At 36.2% G+C, this 20,445-nt stretch overlaps 1 protein-coding gene across 1 annotated transcript in view; it reads left to right on the plus strand.

The window, feature by feature from the left end:
- Positions 1–20,445, plus strand: part of LOC136820546 (nuclear pore membrane glycoprotein 210-like) — a 44,616-nt gene that overhangs the window by 17,395 nt on the left and 6,776 nt on the right. The window contains exons 14-30 of the mRNA XM_067076737.1: positions 544–683; positions 1,203–1,498; positions 1,967–2,075; positions 2,496–2,688; positions 3,354–3,442; positions 5,206–5,310; positions 10,848–10,946; positions 13,320–13,448; positions 13,963–14,090; positions 14,928–15,072; positions 15,339–15,401; positions 15,775–15,954; positions 16,961–17,041; positions 17,624–17,752; positions 18,205–18,354; positions 18,629–18,714; positions 19,478–19,679. Of these exons, the coding sequence (XP_066932838.1) occupies positions 544–683; positions 1,203–1,498; positions 1,967–2,075; positions 2,496–2,688; positions 3,354–3,442; positions 5,206–5,310; positions 10,848–10,946; positions 13,320–13,448; positions 13,963–14,090; positions 14,928–15,072; positions 15,339–15,401; positions 15,775–15,954; positions 16,961–17,041; positions 17,624–17,752; positions 18,205–18,354; positions 18,629–18,714; positions 19,478–19,679 (2,324 nt within the window). The remainder of the gene's footprint in view (positions 1–543; positions 684–1,202; positions 1,499–1,966; positions 2,076–2,495; positions 2,689–3,353; positions 3,443–5,205; positions 5,311–10,847; positions 10,947–13,319; positions 13,449–13,962; positions 14,091–14,927; positions 15,073–15,338; positions 15,402–15,774; positions 15,955–16,960; positions 17,042–17,623; positions 17,753–18,204; positions 18,355–18,628; positions 18,715–19,477; positions 19,680–20,445) is intronic.

Below are 20,445 nucleotides of genomic sequence, written 5' to 3' on the forward strand. Positions count from 1 at the left end.
GATGATATTGAAAGTCATCGTCAGCAAGAAACTCATAAATGGCGCTCTACCAATAAATTTGAAATGAGCTCTACTTATGATAATGATTGACGCTTGTTTTTGGATGCCATTGTTTTGCTGCGCTCAAAAGCTCTTTTAAAGGAAGGGTGTCTGAAAAAAAATCATAACAATCTTTCAACACATGTCCTCTTTAATTTTGACTGAGGGAAAATTTTCATTTGACTGACTCACAACTAGAGAGATTTTTCAACATGCTTGTGAAGGTATGTGTGATAAAATCCTCTCATATCTTCATATTTAAAACTAATGTCTTGATTTTTTTAAACTCCACTTCTGTTTTTGTTTTGATTTTTCAGTAGTACACACTTCCTTTAATCTTCATCTCAATTTTGGATGAAAATTAAAAGCTGTGCGCCAAACTGGGCAGATTCTTTTACGGAGCCATTAGGGTGTATACCTGCCAGCGCGGAGTAACCGAACCAGAATCTGCTCGGAGATTAGACTTTCACATGCGTTTAACATAAATTTATATTATTGCTATAGATGCTTTACCAGCGAAAGGCTGCACCACCGTCTCGCTGAAAGGTTTATCAGTTGGTTACGCAAAGATTACTGCTTCCCACAGATACGACAATGTGATTATTCAAGACACGCTGCACGTTGCTGTCTATCAACCGGTCAAGGTTTGGTGTTTCTTCCTTTTCAAAATATTCTGATATTACCTCATCTACCTATTCTACGCCGGCCCTTATTACACCGAAGCTCGATTTATTCCTATATTAGCCCGGCCCTAATTTAATTCCGATCCCTTACGCCGGTCCTAAAAACGCCTGCGACGAAAACATAACGCTAACAAGGGCCGGTGTAAACAGGTCGGATAAGGTAAATGACAAACTTTTTATCTGTGTGTCTCAAGAGAGTAACTCTTTGAGTCAATTGTGTTGAAATGAAATTCAATATACCTTTTCATAAATTACGTCACGAACAACGCTTAGCTCATTTTCAAAATATTGTTATGGTAATAGCAGAGCAGTTGTTCATAAGTAGTTTATTAGACTCCTCGATCTAATCACATAATGCTTTCAAAAAGAGGCAGTGCTTGCACTCAAAAATGAATTTATAAAAAGTTCTAATTGCAATTGATGATAAAAGCAAGAAGCATAAAACACTTTATTAAACAAAGTCGAACATTTCATTCATAGATAGTCGATCCTGTTAAATTCTCAACCGTGGCACTCGGCTCCACAAAACGAATTGTGGCCGAGGGCGGTCCCTTACCATGGGTCCTTGACCCTAAGCATCATTATGACGTCATGTCAGCTGAGGAAGAAGACTGGGTCCGAATAAAGTCACGTGGTAGAGAGACCAATCAAGGCGAAGCATTGCATTATTTTGACGTCACGTGCACTGTGCTAGGCGAACAGCTTTTGACGGTGGAAGTTGGGAATAGACCGTCAAGTTCTCTGCCTTTCCCGGCTGTTTCCTCCGCTAAAACAAAGTATGTGTTTTTCCAATACACTCTTCCCGAAATGTATAAAATAATTGCGAACCTCGTTCTCAATGACTTGTTGCTATAATACTTCAAAATTTTCGGACTTAGTTAATGTTTACAAGTAGTTGCAGTTTTGTATCAAAATTGAGAACTCTCTTTTGGGAAAACATGTTCCATGTGTAAATATTGATTGAAGTAATAATTTAATTTGAAAACGAGACCCGCAATGTTGTTGAAGTTTGTATGTGCTTTTCTCCAGATTGCTGCAATTATCTTCATGATATTTGAGAAAAAGGCAATTGCCAAATGAATTTTAAGTGATCTAACTAATTTCTGGAATGTAGGGTTTTAACTTTCTTATGATTTCCAGAATCTAAAAGCTCAAAAATGGCTGGCCGCGATGGTCCGCGTGGCATATGTCGTGCACCCTACGATTGACTAAACATAATCTTTTTGTACGATTCTTTTCTTCAGGTTTTCTTGCGTACCACCGGCCACGATGGTCCTTACACCAAATGTTTTATATCCTATGATTGATGGGACTCGAAGAACGATCGAGAGTTGCAAAGATCAACAGAAAAGGGTATAAATTGATTTAAGTATTGTAAAGGTCTTTCAGGCTTTGGCGAAGTCTTGTAATTAAACGAGAATCCGGCCTCGTGCAATAAAACGTCCAGATTCAGAGGGTGATTCTTCTATAACGGGGAAAGTTATCATAGTCCAACTGAAAGCACCTTTATGGCTTGTTTATATCCACCTTTCAACCGAGAAACCGATAAAACCGATAAAATCGAGTAACCTAAAAATGTTGCCTGTGGCACTTACTGGGTTAAACAAGAAGAAAAAATAGAAAAAAAATCCAAAATTGACAAATTCAAATTTTCGTCTAACCCATTACGTCATCACTCCGTAACTTCGAATTTTCAAATATTTTTTCATTTCAAATGAGCCTACACACCCTAACTAAGGAAAAATGTGGTACTAAACTTTTGTTACCTCCTAGATTCCTGTCCGCAACGACCGAGAATTGACAATCTACTTGGCGATTTACGACTCCAATGGTAACAAATTTGACGACGCTAGTTCATTGAACATCCAATGGTCTTCTGATCGCAACGATGTCGCTTCTTTCCCTTCTCAAGACACATTGTATGAAGGTTACCAAGGAAACGCTATCCATAATGGTGGCACTAAAAGTGAGTATTATCTTGGTTGTCATCTTTGAACGCACTTTGAGTATTACTTCGCTGATCTTTTCTTATTCTTTATATTGAGGGTGTGGCCAAAAAGATCCGTTCCAAAAGATGGTTCTACCAATTCATGATATGCACCTATTTTTTTTTTATCATGAATAGTGCTCCTTCAACCTTTTAATGCCGGTCTCCAATTGTGCGCGCTTCGATCGCACTTTTTTGGGCAAAGCTTCCACGCTATTGGTCTAAAGAAAAATGAAGCGACTCCATTGGCGCGATCTGACCTAACGGTTGAAAAAAGTTGAAATGTGTTCAACTTTTCTTTCGAGCGCGCGCTACATTTTTATGACGTAATCTTTTTTCCAAGCAAAAAAGGATTGAAGCCAAAAGTTGCGATGGCAGCGCGCGCAAATGGAGACCGGCCTTTAAGCGTGAGGAGACTGGACTCAAGTTCACTAGGAAAGAATGACGTCAAAATGTCTGAAGTCTTTGTATTGATATTCTCAACGACAAAAAATTTAGAGTGATCTCCTCGTATATAACCTGTCCCCAAACCCGACCGCACAGCTAAGGTTTGATCGGTGTATAGAGCGTTTCAGAATATTCTGGATTTGCACATTTTGTTGTAAAGATAATTATGAGATAACACATCCATCTTTTTTTTTCAGTCTTCCAAAAGTTGAAAGTTCACTCGATGTCAGACACGTTACGAATCACAGCCAAAATTTCTGGAGTCATGGAAAGCCAAGCGAACGAGGTAATTATCCTAGCTTACCCTAAAAATGGGAAAAATTCCTATTAACAAAAAAAGTCATATTAAAATATAAGTTGTTTCGAATATTGCCGTCGATTTGCCTTTATAACAAGTCAGTATAATGTACAGCGTTATTATCCGAGTGAGAGGGTCATAGTCAATATAAACAAAATGGCGCAATCGATTTGTACTAATTGTGCAGATCAAAGTTACGTCATAGGAATTTGTACTACCGAGTTTATGTGTCGGAGAATATCGATAGCGACGGTAAGTGAAATGATACAAAATAAGGTCGATAGTTGATGTACGGCTCTATATCGCCTTTGCTTCTACACTTAAACAGACGACGGTATTTTGGTGTTTTTACCGTCGTCGAGCAAAGTTGACGGTTGGAGACATGTCAACTTTGCTTTATACCGTCCCCTCGATTTATCCCGAATATATAAGCTCGCAAATGTGCAGCGTTATTACCCAAGTGGGGGAGGGCCATAGTCAATATAAACAAAATGACGTAATTGATTTGTACTAATTGTGAAGATCAAAATAACGTAATAGGAATTTGTATTCCACGGCCATAGTGTCCTCCCCCCCCCCCCCTTTATAAAGGGGGGGGGAAACCAATTTTCCAATTTTGAATGGGTGAGGGGGGAAATGAAAATTCGAATAGTAAAGGGGGGAAAAAAAGAGGGGGGAAAACATAGATAGTTGGCAAATTTGGTGGGGGGGTGTGAAATCACTTCAATTTTATCTCAGCAACCAAGGTCTGTCCACATGATATCATGTGATTAGATCATGATTGAAAAATTAACCGATTTTCGTTCTATTTTGTCTAGTATTCCTTTTGCAGCTAAATTTTACGTTTGTGCCAGGTTGAAATTTGAGAAATTTATACGGGTATATATGGGGGGAAAATGATATTTTCAGAATTTTCTGGGGGGAAAACAAAAAAGAGGGGGGAAACTAAAAAACTGGAAAGTCATAGGGGAAATAAAAGAGGGGGGAGATTTAAAATAATCAAGAATTTTGTGGGGGGACAAACCCTGGAGGACACTATGACGGCATAGACCGACTCTGACGTCAATTTTTGTGCAATGCAATGTTTGCGTCAATCTTTCCAACTAAGAAAACAGTCAAATAAAACATTTTCTCCACTTTATTCATGATATGCACCAATGGAGAGTATTCTGAGAACTTTTAAAATTTTCCACCCAATACGTCACTTAAACAATAGAAAAAGTGACGTATTGGGTGGAACAAAAACAGAAAAGTTGCATAATTTCGTGAAGTCATTGCAGTGGTGCATAGGGTTTTAAATACGAAAAAGGATAATTTGGATAACTTGGATAATTATCTATATACTTACGGTTTGTTCGGGCAATACCGTAAAATATTGAACGATGTCAAAAACTATTGTCCGGAGTGTTTACTGTATTGTGCTTAGAAACAGGTAGTATAGGGTTGGAATTGTTAAAGTAGAGGTTGACACTTGAATGGATCATCTTTTTGTATGAACTTTGTGGACAACAGGAGCTTCTTATTGCTGATTTTTATTTAAAAATTTGTTACATAGACGTTTTGGTACTCAATAGCAAACCATCCTCAGTAAAAAATGTTTTGAAATGGAAATTAATTTTAGCTACAAGTTATATAAACGTAGTTTAAAGAAAAGACGCTTAAATACAAATTCAATTTCCAGATCCCAATTCTTCAGTTTCAAGGGAAATTGAATTGTATTCTAAAAATCTTAATTTCTTCATTTTTTTCAGGTGGCAGTCAATCCGCCGATTACAGCTAACTTGCGGTTGCTTCCTCTGGCGTCACCGCTTGTGGAACCATCCACACTCAACCTTTACGCTCACCCATCCAATAAGGTATGTTCTGAAAGCTTAACCTTTTTTTATTAACTTCAATTGGAACTGGAAGTCTGGCAGACATTCTCTACCATCCTCTTTGTTTCATCAAAACTTTGAAACAGCAGGGTGGCCACGCATGCTGGAAAACCTGGAAAAACTGGAAAAATGGCCTTTTTCAGAAAATTAGCTGGAAAAACAAAAAAATAAGTACATTTTCCAAACAGGAAAGCTGGAAAAGTTTTTTGATATTTTGATTTTAACTTTATGTCAGGAATTCGTTAGAATTATCATGTGATTATATAACATAATATATGATAAAAAATGCTTCTGTTAATTTTTATCATTAAGTTTCTGGCCCGATTGAACATATTTTTACATAACATAATATACCTCTAATTTCCATAAGATGTTATCTAGTATGTGTTTAGCCTTTCTCAGTTTAGTCCATCAGACATTCTTTTGTCATTTTTACAAAGATTTTTATGAGCTTAGATCTGTTGATCAATTTGAAAGAAATGTCTTTTCAAAATCTAGAAGTACCAGTGGATACCCCTTAAAACCTACAAAGTTGCAATTTTAATTCTCTTAGCCACCAAACTTAATTTAATATTGTTTAGTTCACTCTTTTACAACCTCTTATAAATGTACTTACATAAAATACCAAAATTTCATAAAATTCGAAGTTATTAAAATTTTATCAAGAATCCCTTCAAAAAATAAAGTTTTTCGGACCTAGAGATTACACAATCTAATTCAAGGTCATAAAACCTATACTTTTTAGGTACCTATAGTTATGGTAGCTATGAAAAAAAATCATTTTCTTCTTCACGGTTAGACCCCAATATGTCTAATTTAGGTTTTAATCCTAATTAATCTTAATTCCACGAAATGTCATATCATTAATATTACAAATACACCTTAAAACCTAAATTAGACAGGGTAGTAATTAATTACCTAGAAGGGTAGTAATTTTCTATACGATTTTCGTGCTCCTCAACATCTCCAGTTTATAGAATGAAGAGGTAAATAGCGTTTTAAGGGGGCTTTTGAATTAGGGGATCCTAAAGAGCCCGGTTAAGGAATTACTATTGAGAAGCCGTTTTATGTCAGTAACATCAGTCCATATCTTTCTATCTAGCCATGGAAATGTCTTGAAACTTGGCAAATTATACTCAAAAGAAGTAGAAAAACAAAAAAAATTGAAAATGTATTTCCAGGGGCTCGCCAGGAGAAAAACGGGAAAAAAGAAGCCGTTTTTGCCTATTTTTGGCCTGTTTTGACCCTCATTAACAAATTACACGCTTTAAAATACTCAAAAACTCGACAAAAACATAGAAAGTGTTGGACTTAAGAGCCACTGTCTGTAAGAATCAGACAGGGTGAGGAAGTGAATTTTTTTTAAATGGCTCATTTTGATATATTTTGTTCTAACTAATGGACTGAGCATCCTGTGAAAATTTTAGGGTCTAACTCAAAGCGGTTCAGATTTTATGTCCGGTTGAAATTTCAAATTTGAGCGGTCTCCGCCAACAAAAAATCTCAAATTTGGCTAAATAGGGATTTTGACCTCAAATTGTGCTTGAATGATAACATGAAACAATATTCTCAATTTGATAATCTGAAAATATGTACAACTTTTAACAGAAAAATGTAAAAATCATAACATACAGATAACCCGTTGTCTAAAAAACATGGCTCAAAACCAGGTTTTTGAACCGCGCGACAAAGTTTGAGCCATTTTCTAGGGCAAAAATCTCAAAATGGAGAAAATTATAGCTGGAAAGCTTTTATTTCCCAAAGTATTCTCAGGTTACTGCTGGAAAAAAAAAAGGGAACCATCAACCTCTCGATTTTCAAATGGCCCCGGAGTTAGACTTTGGAGTTTTTGCCGTAAATGTTGTATTTTTGCCGCCATTTTAAAAAAAGACGCAAAAATTTCAGGGGTCAATTTATATATTTTTGGTACATTTCTGGGAGTACTTCAGGAACTGAACCAGAAAAAAGGGTTTTTGATATTTTGAGAATTTTCATCTCAAAAATTTTTTAAACTTTGTCGCTTTTTTAGTCTTTTTCAGCACCGTAGGCCACTACTGGGTCATATTATACTCTGAAAAATCCTTGGTTAAGATAGCTTAAATACCTTCTTTTGTTTTTTCCTCATTTGGTGTTTAAATAACCACTAGAAAATGAGTTAAGAACTTAATTTTCCAATTTTGAACCCCAAAAAAGGCGCAAAAACTGAAATAAATGTCAAAAAATGCTATGTTTGTGCAATTATTCAGATAAAAAAAGTTGTCAATTTTTTTAGAAAGAATAACTATCAAGCAATAACAGTAGACCTTTTTTTTCAAAATTAAGTTTGCATAATTTTTTCTGGTTGGTTGGGACCCAAATAACATAAATCTAAGATATTTTTGAATATTTCCAAAAAATGGCGGTTCTCCGCCCTTTTTTATGCCCAAAATGGGCCATTTTCGGGCCATTTTGCTTGGAAAAAAAATCCAAAACCTGCTGTGTTGGTGCTACAACCATCAAATTAGGCTCAAAATGATCCTTGGAAAAAAGTAGGATTAGAATGTAACAATTATATACGTCTGCCATAAATATAAACTTAAAAAATTAGGTTTTTCGGCCAAAATTGACAAAAATTGCGAAAAAACAGGGTTTTGCCTGGAAAAAAATCTAAAATCTGTTCTGTTTGTGCTGCAAGCCTCAAATTAGGGTCAAAATATTCGTTGGAAAAAAGTAGGATTAGAATGTAACATTATATACTCTACCTATATAAAACTTCAAAAAATTTGGAAATTGGGCCAAAATTGACCGAAACTGGGGAAAAAAGGGTTTGCCTGGGAAAAAAATCTAAAATCTGTTCTGTTGTGCTATGAACCTCAAATTATGCTTAAAATATTCCTTGGAGGAAAGTAGGATTAGAATGTAACAATTATATACCTCTACCATATATATAAATTTAAAAAATTAAGTATTTAGGCCGAGATGGACCGAAACTGGGAAGAAACTGGGTTTTGCCTGGAAATGAAACCTAAAATCTGTTCTATTTGTGCTACAAACCTCAAATTAGGCTTAAAATGTTCCTTGGGAAAAAGCAGGAATCAAATATAGCAATTACTACCTCTACCCTATATAAAATTCAAAAATTAGCTATTTAGGCCGAAATGGACCGAAACCAGGAAGACACTTGTTTTTGCCCGGAAATAAAACCTAAAATCTGCGCTGTTCGTGCTACAAACCTCAAATTAGGCTTAAAATGTTCCTTGGAAAAAAGCAGGATAAGAATGTAGCAATTATGTACCTCTTACCATGTATATAAAATTAAAAAAATTAGGTTTTCAGGCCAAAATGGACGGAAACCGGTAAAACCCAGTGTCTTCCTGGTTTCGGTCCATTTCGGCCTAAATAGCTAATTTTTGAATTTTATATACATGGTAAGAGGTACATAATTGCTACATTCTTATCCTGCTTTTTTCCAACGAATATTTTGACCCTAATTTGAGGCTTGTAGCACAAACAGAACAGATTTTAGGTTTTATTTCCAGGCAAAACCTAGTTTCTTCCCGGTTTTGGTCTATCTCGGCCTAAATATTTAATTTTTTAAATTTATATATATGGTAGAGGTATATATTTGTTACATTCTAATCCTACTTTCCTCCAAGGAATATTTTAAGCATAATTTGAGGTTCATAGCACCAACAGAACAGATTTTAGATTTTTTTCCCAGGCAAACCGTTTTTTCCCCAGTTTCGGTCAATTTTGGCCCAATATCCAAATGTTTTAAAGTTTACATATATGGTAGAAGTATATAATTGTTACATTCTAATCCTACTTTTTTCCAACGAATATTTTGACCCTAATTTGAGGCTTGTAGCACAAACAGAACAGATTTTAGATTTTTTTCCAGGCAAAACCCTGTTTTTTGGCAATTTTGGTCAAATTTGGCCGAAAAACTTAATTTTTTAAGTTTATATATATGGCAGAGGTATATAATTCTTACATTCTAATCCTTCTTTTTTCCAAGGATCATTTTGAGCCTAATTTGATGGTTGTAGCACCAACACAGCAGGTTTTAGATTTTTTTTCCAAACAAAATGGCCCGAAAATGGCCCATTTTGGGCATAAAAAAGGGCGGAGAACCGCCATTTTTTGGAAATATCCAAAAATATCTTAGATTTATGTTATTTGGGTCCCAACCAACCAAAAAAAATTATGCAAACTTAATTTTGAAAAAAAAAGTCTCTATAGCCCACTGCTACTGTTATTGCTTGATAGTTATTCTTTCTAAAAAAATTGACAACTTTTTTTATCTGAATAATTGCACAAACATAGCATTTTTTGACATTTATTTCAGTTTTTGTGCCTTTTTTGGGGTTCAAAATTGGAAAATTAAGTTCTTAACTCATTTTCTAGTGGTTATTTAAACACCAAATGAGGAAAAAACAAAAGAAGGTATTTAAGCTATCTTAACCAAGGATTTTTCAGAGTATAATATGACCCAGTAGTGGCCTACGGTGCTGAAAAAGACTAAAAAAGCGACAAAGTTTAAAAAATTTTTGAGATGAAAATTCTCAAAAATATCAAAAAACCCTTTTTTTCTGAGTTCAGTTCCTGAAAGTACTCCCAGAAATGTACCAAAAAATATATAATTGACCCCCTGAAATTTTTGCGTCTTTTTTTAAAATGGCGGCAAAAATACAACATTTACGGCAAAAAACTCCAAAAGTCCAACTCCGGGCTGCCATTTTGAAAAATCAGAAAGGTTGATGGTTCCCATTTTTTGTTTTCCAGCAGTACACTGAGAATACTTTTGGGAAATAAAAAGCTTTCCAGCTATAATTTTCTCCATTTTGAGATTTTTGCCCTAGAAAATGGCTCAAACTTTGTCGCGCTGTTCAAAAACCTGGTTTTGAGTTGAGCCATGTTTTTTAGACAACGGGTTATCTGTATGTTATGATTTTTACATTTTTCTGTTAAAAGTTGTACATATTTTCAGATTATCAAATTGAGAATATTGTTTCTGTTATCATTCAAGCACAATTTGAGGTCAAAATCCCTATTTAGCCAAATTTGAGATTTTTTGTTAGCGGAGACCGCTCAAATTTGAAATTTCAACTGGCCATAAAATCTGAACCGCTTTGAGTTAGACCCTAAAATTTTCACAGGATGCTCAGTCCATTAGTTAGAACAAAATATATCAAAATGAGCCATTTTTAAAAAATTCACTTCCTCAGTTTGCTTATATTGTCTGATTCTTACAGACAGTGGCTCTTAATCGAAATCGTTTAAAGAATTATGGTTACGTTGTCATTACTGGCACTTTTTAACGTTTCAGGGGGTAAAAAAATTAATGTGTATACAATAGAGTAATTACAACAATAAATTCACAGTTTTAATGTTTAAACATAGTCCTTATAAAAATCCGTGGTCTGGAAGCTTATTGCTTTAGCTTTTTGGTAGCTTAGAAACAATAGAAAGAAACAAAAGGCTTCCATACCGGGGTTTATTATACGGACTATGGTTAAATCTTTCTGTTTTATTCACAGGCAAACTTGAAAGTGGAACACGGCACAGGAAATTTCGTCCTCAACACTAATGATGATTCACTATCAAAAGTTCTTTACAACCCGCCCAATGGTATCTCTGTAAGTTGAAGGTTTTATTTTTACATAAGTATTCCCGTTTCATATCAGGCACATTTATATTGTGCAGAATGAACAAAAAATGTTTTTCCTTTCCTCTTTCTGACCAATCTTGCTCCATGGCAGTGTCAATTCAATATTGAAAAGCTTGTAAATTTAAATTAATGAGTTTTGTATAAAAACAAAACCTTTACATACGTTTTCTTCACAATGAGACCAACTCGTACCCATTAATCTTAGGCTCTATTTACGTAACTGACGGACGCCATAGATTTACGAGTTCATGTCTATGTACTTTAAGGACGGTGAATTAACTGAAGCGAGTTTGAATAACCCGCATTTTTGACTCGCAAAAAGTGCTGATTTACCGTCATCAGTCAATTAGGATCTAGAAAATCAGAAGCTGAACTACTCAGTCACTCAAAAACACAAATACATAAACTCGTTATTATCTTGTGTTATCAATAAGAATAAGACGCAGTGAACGAAGTTGGTATTTGACATTTTTTTCTCGATTTAAGTCCTTCGACCCAGCAAGGCTTTTACGGAGTTTCTGAAATCAGTCATTCTTAACATACACAACAAAGGGTTTCCCAGTCTGCTAATTGGTGATGGAATGTAGAAAATCAGTTTCATGAAAGCTTTCTCTCGTATAGTCTTGTGTTGACTTCCTCTGACTTCGATATAAATATCTGTTGCTATGGCGATAGTGATCGTTAACAGCTGGAGTAAGAAGATGAATTTACACGTACTCAAAGCGCGTTTTTCGTTTGCCACACGCGTTGAAACCGTGTTTTGATCAGTACCCGAAAGCAATAGATCTTCGTTTGAGTTCTGCGTTCTTGATTGGTCAGTGTCTAGCATATTTCGGACGCGGTAGTACAGAACTATGAGAATGGTTAGAACGGTTATAAGCATTGCAAAATTGATAACTAAAGATTGCGTCATCGAGTGAAATGAAAAAAATATTGCAGCCAGAACTAACGAGATAATCCACACAGCGCCAATGTAACAATAAAATCGTTTCGAAGTAGCATTCTGTCGGTATTGTATTGGCTCCGAAATGGCCTTGTATCGGTCATAAGATAGCAAGACCGTTGTTAGAAATCCGGCGTGTAACAACGGAAGTGCTACTTTTCCGGCTATATCCATAACATGTATTAGTCTTTCGTCTGTCAACGCGAAAGCTCCCAAAGAAGCAATCGGGAAACAAGCTAGGCCAGCCATCAAGTCACATAGGCATAAATGAATCAACAGGAAATTAAATAGTCTACGTAGTTTCTTCAAAGGGTCTTTGTAGAAGGCGACCAGTACCAAGGAATTGAAAAGCACGCACAATATGGCTGCCAATCCATAAAACACACCCATAAGGCTTCTGTAAAGTTTATAATCCATAATGCAATGGTAGCAGATGGTAGTCGTCTTGTGATCGAAGTATAATTCTTTATTCTCAACAGCTGGCAACAAGTAGATTTTTTTCTAATATTTTACTTGAAAATGAATGATTCAGCAGTTTTCTTGTTTCTGTCGTCTTTTTTTGTTGTTTATTCTTTGGAAAGTTGAATGTTTTCTACTCACTACAAACAACTCTCTCCATAATAAATATCTCTCTTCTCACATTCAAATATGTTATGTTTTGTCAAGTCAGTTACAAGAATTCCTGCTTACACACGAGGAAAATAATGTTAATTATATTTCTACAATCAACCCTTATCAAAACTCTACTCTTTTTAATCAAAGAGAAACCATAACAACAAACTTTTTCTTAGAAAAAAGATTTCACAATATTAATTAAACGTGAATTGTCATGTTATCATTACATAATGGTTTTATGATATAGAAAGGTCATAACATCCGTGCAGGCGATCGGGGTTCGATTTACACTCGGTTTCGGTGCTGTCTGTACTCAAACCGACCGCTGCAAAGGAGTTTTGGTGAGAGAGGGGTGTCGATGAGAGAAGTGTTGCTACTTATAAATCAAACTTGATCGCAGAGGTCTCCGTACGGGAATTTTTTTATCAAACAGACAATGCGCACAGAGTGTATTACGAAGCGATAAACGTGAGATACACTCTGGTACAGAGTACACTCGGTGATGTGACTAACAAATGAATGTACCTTCGTCCGGTTTAACCCATATCATGTAAGGGTAATTGGGTAACATGCTTTTATAAACAATTGTGATACAAGAGTATGGAAAGATAAGCCTTACTCTCGGTTCGACTATGCGAGAATGCTCTCCTGAGTGCTGTCCTGGATAAGGCCTGTTCCGTTCATCGTTAAAGGGCTATCTCTATTTTTCATGGAAAAGAGACAAGCTAGTTTTCCAGCTATCAAAATTTACTTTACTCTTTTTTCTGGTATTTTTTATCATAGATTACTCCCCAACGCAAAGGATCGCTCGTCCTTCGACTTATTGATGCTTGTCTCGACCTCACTGACCCTTATGAAGTTAGGGTCGGTTTACACGATGCTGATGGTGTCTTTTTAACTGTCAAGGATAAGGTATGGTTTACATTTACTCTAGTTATGGACTTGAAATAGCCTATAATACACTTTCAATCCTTGAAATTCACATTTTGCTCTCAAGCCATTTCTGAGTATACAGTAAACAGTTCGGTACTGGCCATTCACTTAATCAAAATAAGAAGAATTATTAAAATTTACTTAATCAAAACAACCAACCTGTATGACCGGTAGCGAGGAGGGAAGATAATGGTCTTGATTGATGAAATTGCCGGTTCTGAACTGCGGTCTGCTTATTCAAGATTGCTTATTATTTTGCTTCAACTAAGGGAGGAAAAACCACCGTCTAGTGATTTATACAAAGTACATGTTCCCTTTCGTTCTCGTGATTTTACCGACGTACTGAAGCTCAGTAATGTATTATTAATATTATGAAATATTACTATGTCGACGTTTTTTCGACGTATTTTCCCACTCGGTAAATGGTGACGGTCACTGCATTTCATCTTAAACAGAGGATCATTTCGTCATCTTATCTATTTTATAACTTCAGGTTGAGGTTGGTAAGAGTATCCAGGCTAAATGCAGTGTTATTGACGCCAACCAGAAAGAACTGAAGATTGATGCTAACGCTGAGATGAATTTGTCATTGAAAATGGTCACAAATATCTTAGATATACAGTAAGGATATTTGTTTTTGTAGAGAACCGTTAGAAAAATCTTTTACAGTGTGTTGTAATTGTGCTCAAAATATCATTCACTTAAATGAGCATTGTCGAAAAGTGCTCGATACGTCTACAGAGCCAAATATCAAAAATTTATTTTTCTCATAAAATGAACGCACAGTACAGGCCGTTTGTCTCACGCTCACGCGATCTTCACGTAAATGAATCTCGAAATATAACTGTATTCAATTTGTAACAGTTTTGGCCCTTTCCGAGTTATATCAGTGATCTCGAAGAAGCTTTTAGAGAAATTTTGTGATAAAAAGACTACAAAGAGAGTAACTGGCACTAAAACCTTTTTTAAGGAGTGGAAAATTTGGCAAACTTTTCTCCGATCGTTCAAAAGTCATCTCCCCGTCAATTACAGCAATTTGCTTTGATAAGATGGCCAAGTTTTCAGCCCCAAAGTTCCTACTTATAGTGTATCTTGATGAGGATAAGGTCAAAGTTAAACCCTGGGGGTAAGAGGTTTGTCGCCCAATATTCGAAAATCAGAAACTTTTGGGGAAGAAAATTAAGAAAAAATGTTTTTTGTAATCCTTTGCGTGGGGGGGGGGGGGCTGGAAATTAGATTTTAGTGTCCATAAAGGATCTCTTGTGGGCATCGCATACCCGTAGCCTCCAACCCTGCTCCCAGTGTATTATCGGCTTTATTGTTGTATTTTGTGTCAATCAGTAACGTAAATAAAGCCTGAAAATACGGGAAATGATGCGTATCCTTCATTTGCCTAGCTAAACCGAACCCCTCCCCCCGGAAGCACAATTACTACTATTCACCTTGCAATTTCTATAGGAGCAGTACAAAAGACAACATGACGATACACAAAGGCGAACGAACGTATGATTTGATCGGTCGAACTGTGGGTACAACCAATCTCTATTGTCAAGCCACCAAGATCTCTGGCAAGGAGTTGACCAGCGCTCATAAGGAAGTCCAGGTGAGTAGTAACACAAACTTCATGTTTTTAATACAAAGTTCAATTACCTACAAATCCTAAATTTTTCTTCACATATCAAGTCTTGCCTTTTTGATCATGCGTGTATAGCCTGTGCAAAGTTTGTTTTCGCCGGAAAATGACAACGTAGTACGCTAGTCTTTAATTCCCTTTACTGAGGTTTGATGTGCTATATTTAGTAAGCAAACTGCTTCAACTAAGGTGATGTTACTTTATCCACCTCAAAATGGTATCTTTCGTCTTTTCAGGTATTTTCAGCCATCCACTTGGAACCAAAGTATATCATCCTGATTGTGGATTCCGTTTTCCAGGTAATTTAATGGATGAAAACGAATTTTGAAATTTTTGAAAATTTTTACATTCTTCTAAAAGTCTTAATTTTTTTTCAAGGAGTGCAATACTAGCCGTCTTAGCTATTTATGAACTGAACGAAACATGTGAAAAGAAGGAATTACCTTATCGGGGAAAAGTGACGAAATTTTGGCCAAGTGACGAATACTTTTCCCCGACAAAAATATTTCCCGATAAGGTAGAACCGGGAATCAATGGTTACAGACGCTACTGCTCTGACCACTCGGTCACCGCTACCTACCAAATAAGCTCGTTAATTTAAGTTTTATTGGAGTAAAGTACATGGGAAACTACTGCAAATCAAACACATACAAATCTACTTTTCCTCTTTAGATTCACAGTTCCGGTGGCCCAAGACCACACTCGACCACCGTTTACACAGTGGATAACAAAACGGTTGCCGACGTTTCACAAACCGGTTTAATCACCGCCCGTAAAATCGGGAAAACAGTCGTGGTCGGGAAAGCTAGAGGCTACGATTCGCAGTCCGGAAATGAAATTGTGTATTCGAGTGTAAGTGCAACCATTGAGTTTGAAGCCCAAAGCTAAAGAGGAATCCTCGACCTTTCTTAAGCAATAAAAAATGAGACCTTAAGTTTTGCGCTTCTCCTCGGATGACGGATTTAACCTAGCGCTTTTTTTTGTTTCAACATGGGCAGTCAGTTCAATGCAAAATCTCGTATTACCATATTTGGAAGAAACCATTGCGTAATGTTATATAAATGCTCTACATCACATATAATGCGCATGCGTAAATTAAAACCACAAGTGATTATTACACGCGATGATATACAAGGAAATGAAGACTAACGGGTGGTCACTCTTAACGGTTGGTCACTCTTAACGGTTGGGGATGTGGAGGTTCCTTATGAGAAACATTTTTTATAGGAATATCGATGTTTTATAAGAAACACTTCTTATGAATATCGACGTTTTATAAGAAACATTTTTATAAGAATATCGATATTCCCAGTTAGGGTTAGGGTTGGATCCCGAAACAATAGTAAAATTATACTAATTATGCAATTAATGATGTAATCTTTACTATACGAGATTTTTCATTGACCGCCCTCTGGGTCACGTGTTTTGGATGGGAAATAAGTGGCTTCACATCCGCCCTTCAAGAGTTTTCTCATCAAACTCAACGAGTGCAACTGTCTCAAAGGATATTTTCTTGGTTCCTTTTTCTAAATAATGTCACTTTGTCAGTACATGGCAAATTGTTTTCTCGAAGCCTAATTGACTTTGCAATGCTTAATATAGAAAATTTTACTGAAAGTGAGACTTTCCTGGATAAAAATACGTAGAATTGATATCTAGACATGTATTTGGGCGTACCACCCTCTTTGGGTGGCCTTCTTCGTTAATTTTTAACACTTCCATGGCTTCTTCACGGGTACCACTTGCCAAAAAACTCCAATCAAAATGGCGGATAAAGCTTGGTCGAGAGTATATAAAGGTCAGTGGCGTATCCTTTTTGTTAACCTTATAAAATAATATGTTTGTTTTGTTCACTCAGGATGTGACCATTGTTGAAGTCATCATGATCACAGGATTCAAGATCGCCCTCAAATCAAGAAACATCATCAATAATGCTAAGGTTAGGGCAGAAAGTTTATCTCTTACAATTCTATTAATGTAGATATTTAGAGATCTCTCAACATCCGTCAAACAGTGTCCACAATTCTTTGTCTCGATGAATTTTCGTCTACAATCGGTGACGAAATACTTGGCACAAAAAGGAAATCCACCGGGGTGTTTTGAAACCACAATCAATTTGCAAGTGCTCTAAAGTAGGTTCGAAGGTTAGAGTTTTAACTCTGAGTTTTAACGCTATACTTAAGACTTTAGGATCTGAGCATCCAAAAGTTCAAAAATATAGCCAAGAAACCAATAAATCCCTCCCAGATCGAAATAATCGTTGAAATCAAGTTGAAGGCCCGAAATTGACATTCTCGCTCGAACTTCAATTTTCAAAAAATGGTAAATTAGCCAAAAGTGCCAATATGTTATGGCACTGATTGTAGATAAGTATAAAAGAAGGTTTTTTCGCCCATAGAATTTAGCAAAATATTGTAGATTGAAAATCTAGGCTAACTTTGTCGTGCTAAGTAAATTTACCGCCTGAGATGAAAAACTTTGTTTTGGCCTCTGTTCATTTTGATCACCTTTTTAATTTCAGATCGGTGTGATGGCGGTCGGCCTCAACGATGAAGGGCCTTTCACATTCGCCAGCTCTCCGCCCTATATCAAATTCAAGTGGTCTTCGACCAATCATAAAAGCGCATCGGTGGAGAGTGTGCATTCACAGGTAAGTTTTCAATTATTGTCGTCGTTGTCAAAAGGGATAATTAGATAGTTTTAGAAATTTGCTTACATGGAGGAAAGCGTTTTTTCTACTGGACTTTTCACATAGACACCATATTTTTTTGCCGTTGGACTTGCATCGTAAGTGTTGTGTAAATCCGCGTTTATAGGTTTCTAAATAGCTTGTCCGTTTCAGTAAAGTTGACGTGAGTATTATTCAGGTCAACGTGATAGAACGAAGCCTGTGGTCGAGTTGAATCATCTTTCCAAATACCAGACGTTGTCCTTTCAGCTTCTATTATATCACAAATGCGTTAGTAGGCTTAGTGGTGTAGTGGTTAGCGTTCTCTACACAAAATTCCTATTCGGTGCCAAGATTTACTTGGCAAGTGAATGCACCATCGCCCGCTCATTCGAAGGGAACAAGGTATCATTCTTCCATCCTTCTTTGTAAAGGCAGGTGTGACCACTGACTCGGATAAAGATTTCCGAGCAGTGATCCACTCATCCAACCCTGGTCAAACGACGATCAAATTGAAAGTCGAAGTAACCGACAACTCAAGGATGAACCAATACGTAAAACTCGAAGACGAAGCACAGATTCAGGTATGACAAATTTTCTCAAATGTTTTCTTTAAATACTATACGAGAAAATTCATTTTCAAAAATGTTTGTAAGCCTGCTATAGAAGAAATACGCTGGCATTGCATAGCGTGCTTTATAAAATATCTTATTTCATGCAGTTCGTCTTTTTTCAGGGGCATAATAATTAACATGACTTTCTATGTCTTCGCTCTGACCATCGATGTCATAATTTAAAAAAAAATTACAAGTAGAATTAAACAAAAAACTTTCCCCTTCTATACTTCACATACATCAGGTTTACGAGAAATTGGTGATTGTGGAACCAAAGACGGAGAAACTTCTGATGCCGCTCAACGTCTACACTAAAATCAAAACAAACCGGTAAGATGTGAACTAAAATATCCATGGAAATTTTACTTTTTATGGTAGACTTTCCGGGAGTCTTTTTTAAAACCTTTTGTCTAAAAAAACATTAGGACCTTTTAACTTATTAAGTTTTAGTTTTTAAGGTTTCAAAAAAGCTCCAACCAGTCGGTTTACGAAAGCTTAAATTAGACAAGCCCTAGGTCCAAATAATTACTTTTATTCAATGTTGCTTCCATCCAGTTGACATAAACGATTGTTTCGACATTCGCCTTACGTTATAGAAACGTCTTGGACTGAATGTCCAATTTTTGCATCGATTAGAACTTATCGACCTAATCGCAAGTAGGTGTTGAAAAAAATTCTAATGATAATAAAGCTGAGTCTCTTTAACTCGAACACACGGAAAACACAAATTTGTTCGAGTTAAGGAAAATTTGAGTTATATTGAGTAAGGTTTATAAGGCATAGTTAACTGAGGGGGCAAGACAGCTTGTTTGAGTTTAGAGGTTCGAGTTAACCCTATTCGGCCTAGGGGGGGGGGGGCTGTTTCTGTTCGGAGGTCAAATTATTGGTAATAGATCCTGAAATAATAGAGCTTTTGCCATGAAATGCCGTGTCACAAAAATTGACACTTTTCCAATACAAATTTATTTTTAATGTCAAATATATCGTTTAAACCGTAATTTATGTAGGGTTAAAGAAACTGCGGTAATACTGCTGTAATATCAATCCTTCCAAGATTTCTTTTGTAATCCAGTCCCTGTTTCTTCTTTCACAGTGACCACGTCTCCAAGATCACTTACGAACTCGTCCCTTCCTCATGTTCTAAACAACACTTCAATGGAGAGTCTTCTAGTGACGTCATCTCAGTCTCCACCACAGGGCTTGTGACGTCACACGGCTCCACAGGGACAGCAAACGTTCTAGTGACGGTCCACGAAGATTTCGGGTTCAATCAGACCGCTTTGATCGAAGTCGAGGTAAACTTAAAGATATTACTGAGTTTATATATGTATGTTTTTCTGCGACGGAGACGGTAAGGATCTAATTTGTCTACATCCTGACTGACTGAGGACGACAGTAAATCACCACTTTTACCGTCCTTGATTTTATGGTCAAAACTGCGGGTTATTCCAAATCGCTTCAGTTACTTTGCCGTCTTCAAAAGTGCAAATACATAAACCCGATATTGCTTCATTGCTATGTTATTTTTGACGTTTACTTTAAAATTATTTCCTGAGAAGTCCTTGAGACTGTTTGGAAGAATTCAAATTTTAAATCCAGCTTTTTATTCGGATTCGGATTTTTTAATCGTTTTCAGTGTATATATCTTTATTTATTTATTTTTTTTTTTTACACATATTTGGCTTCAATTTATACAAATTGTTCTTCTTCCCCCAGAATTTAAAAGTAGAAAAGAAAATACAAAAAACTTTAACTTTTTCCGTACGAGAAAAATCCACTTTTTGCAAAAGAATCAAAATATATTTCGCATGATGTTTTCGTATGTACAATGCCTCAAATAGACCTGTCTTACTCAAAATGTCCTGTTCATATTAACGGTAGCTGAACAAGCTCTTGGAAAGCCTTACTTTTTTCTTTGTTCTCGAGATTCAGATTCAGCCTTGTTTCGCCTCGTATGTTCTTTAGTATGGCCCACCCAGTGGCCCACACGTCGGGAAAGGGTCAATGGTTCACAAACTTACATACATGTCAACACTGACAAATACGATTTCGGACGTATGG

This window comes from Clytia hemisphaerica, unplaced genomic scaffold (genome assembly GCF_902728285.1).
Source record: "Clytia hemisphaerica strain Z4C2 unplaced genomic scaffold, Clytia hemisphaerica genome assembly, whole genome shotgun sequence".
NCBI classification, from domain to species: Eukaryota; Metazoa; Cnidaria; class Hydrozoa; order Leptothecata; family Clytiidae; genus Clytia; species Clytia hemisphaerica.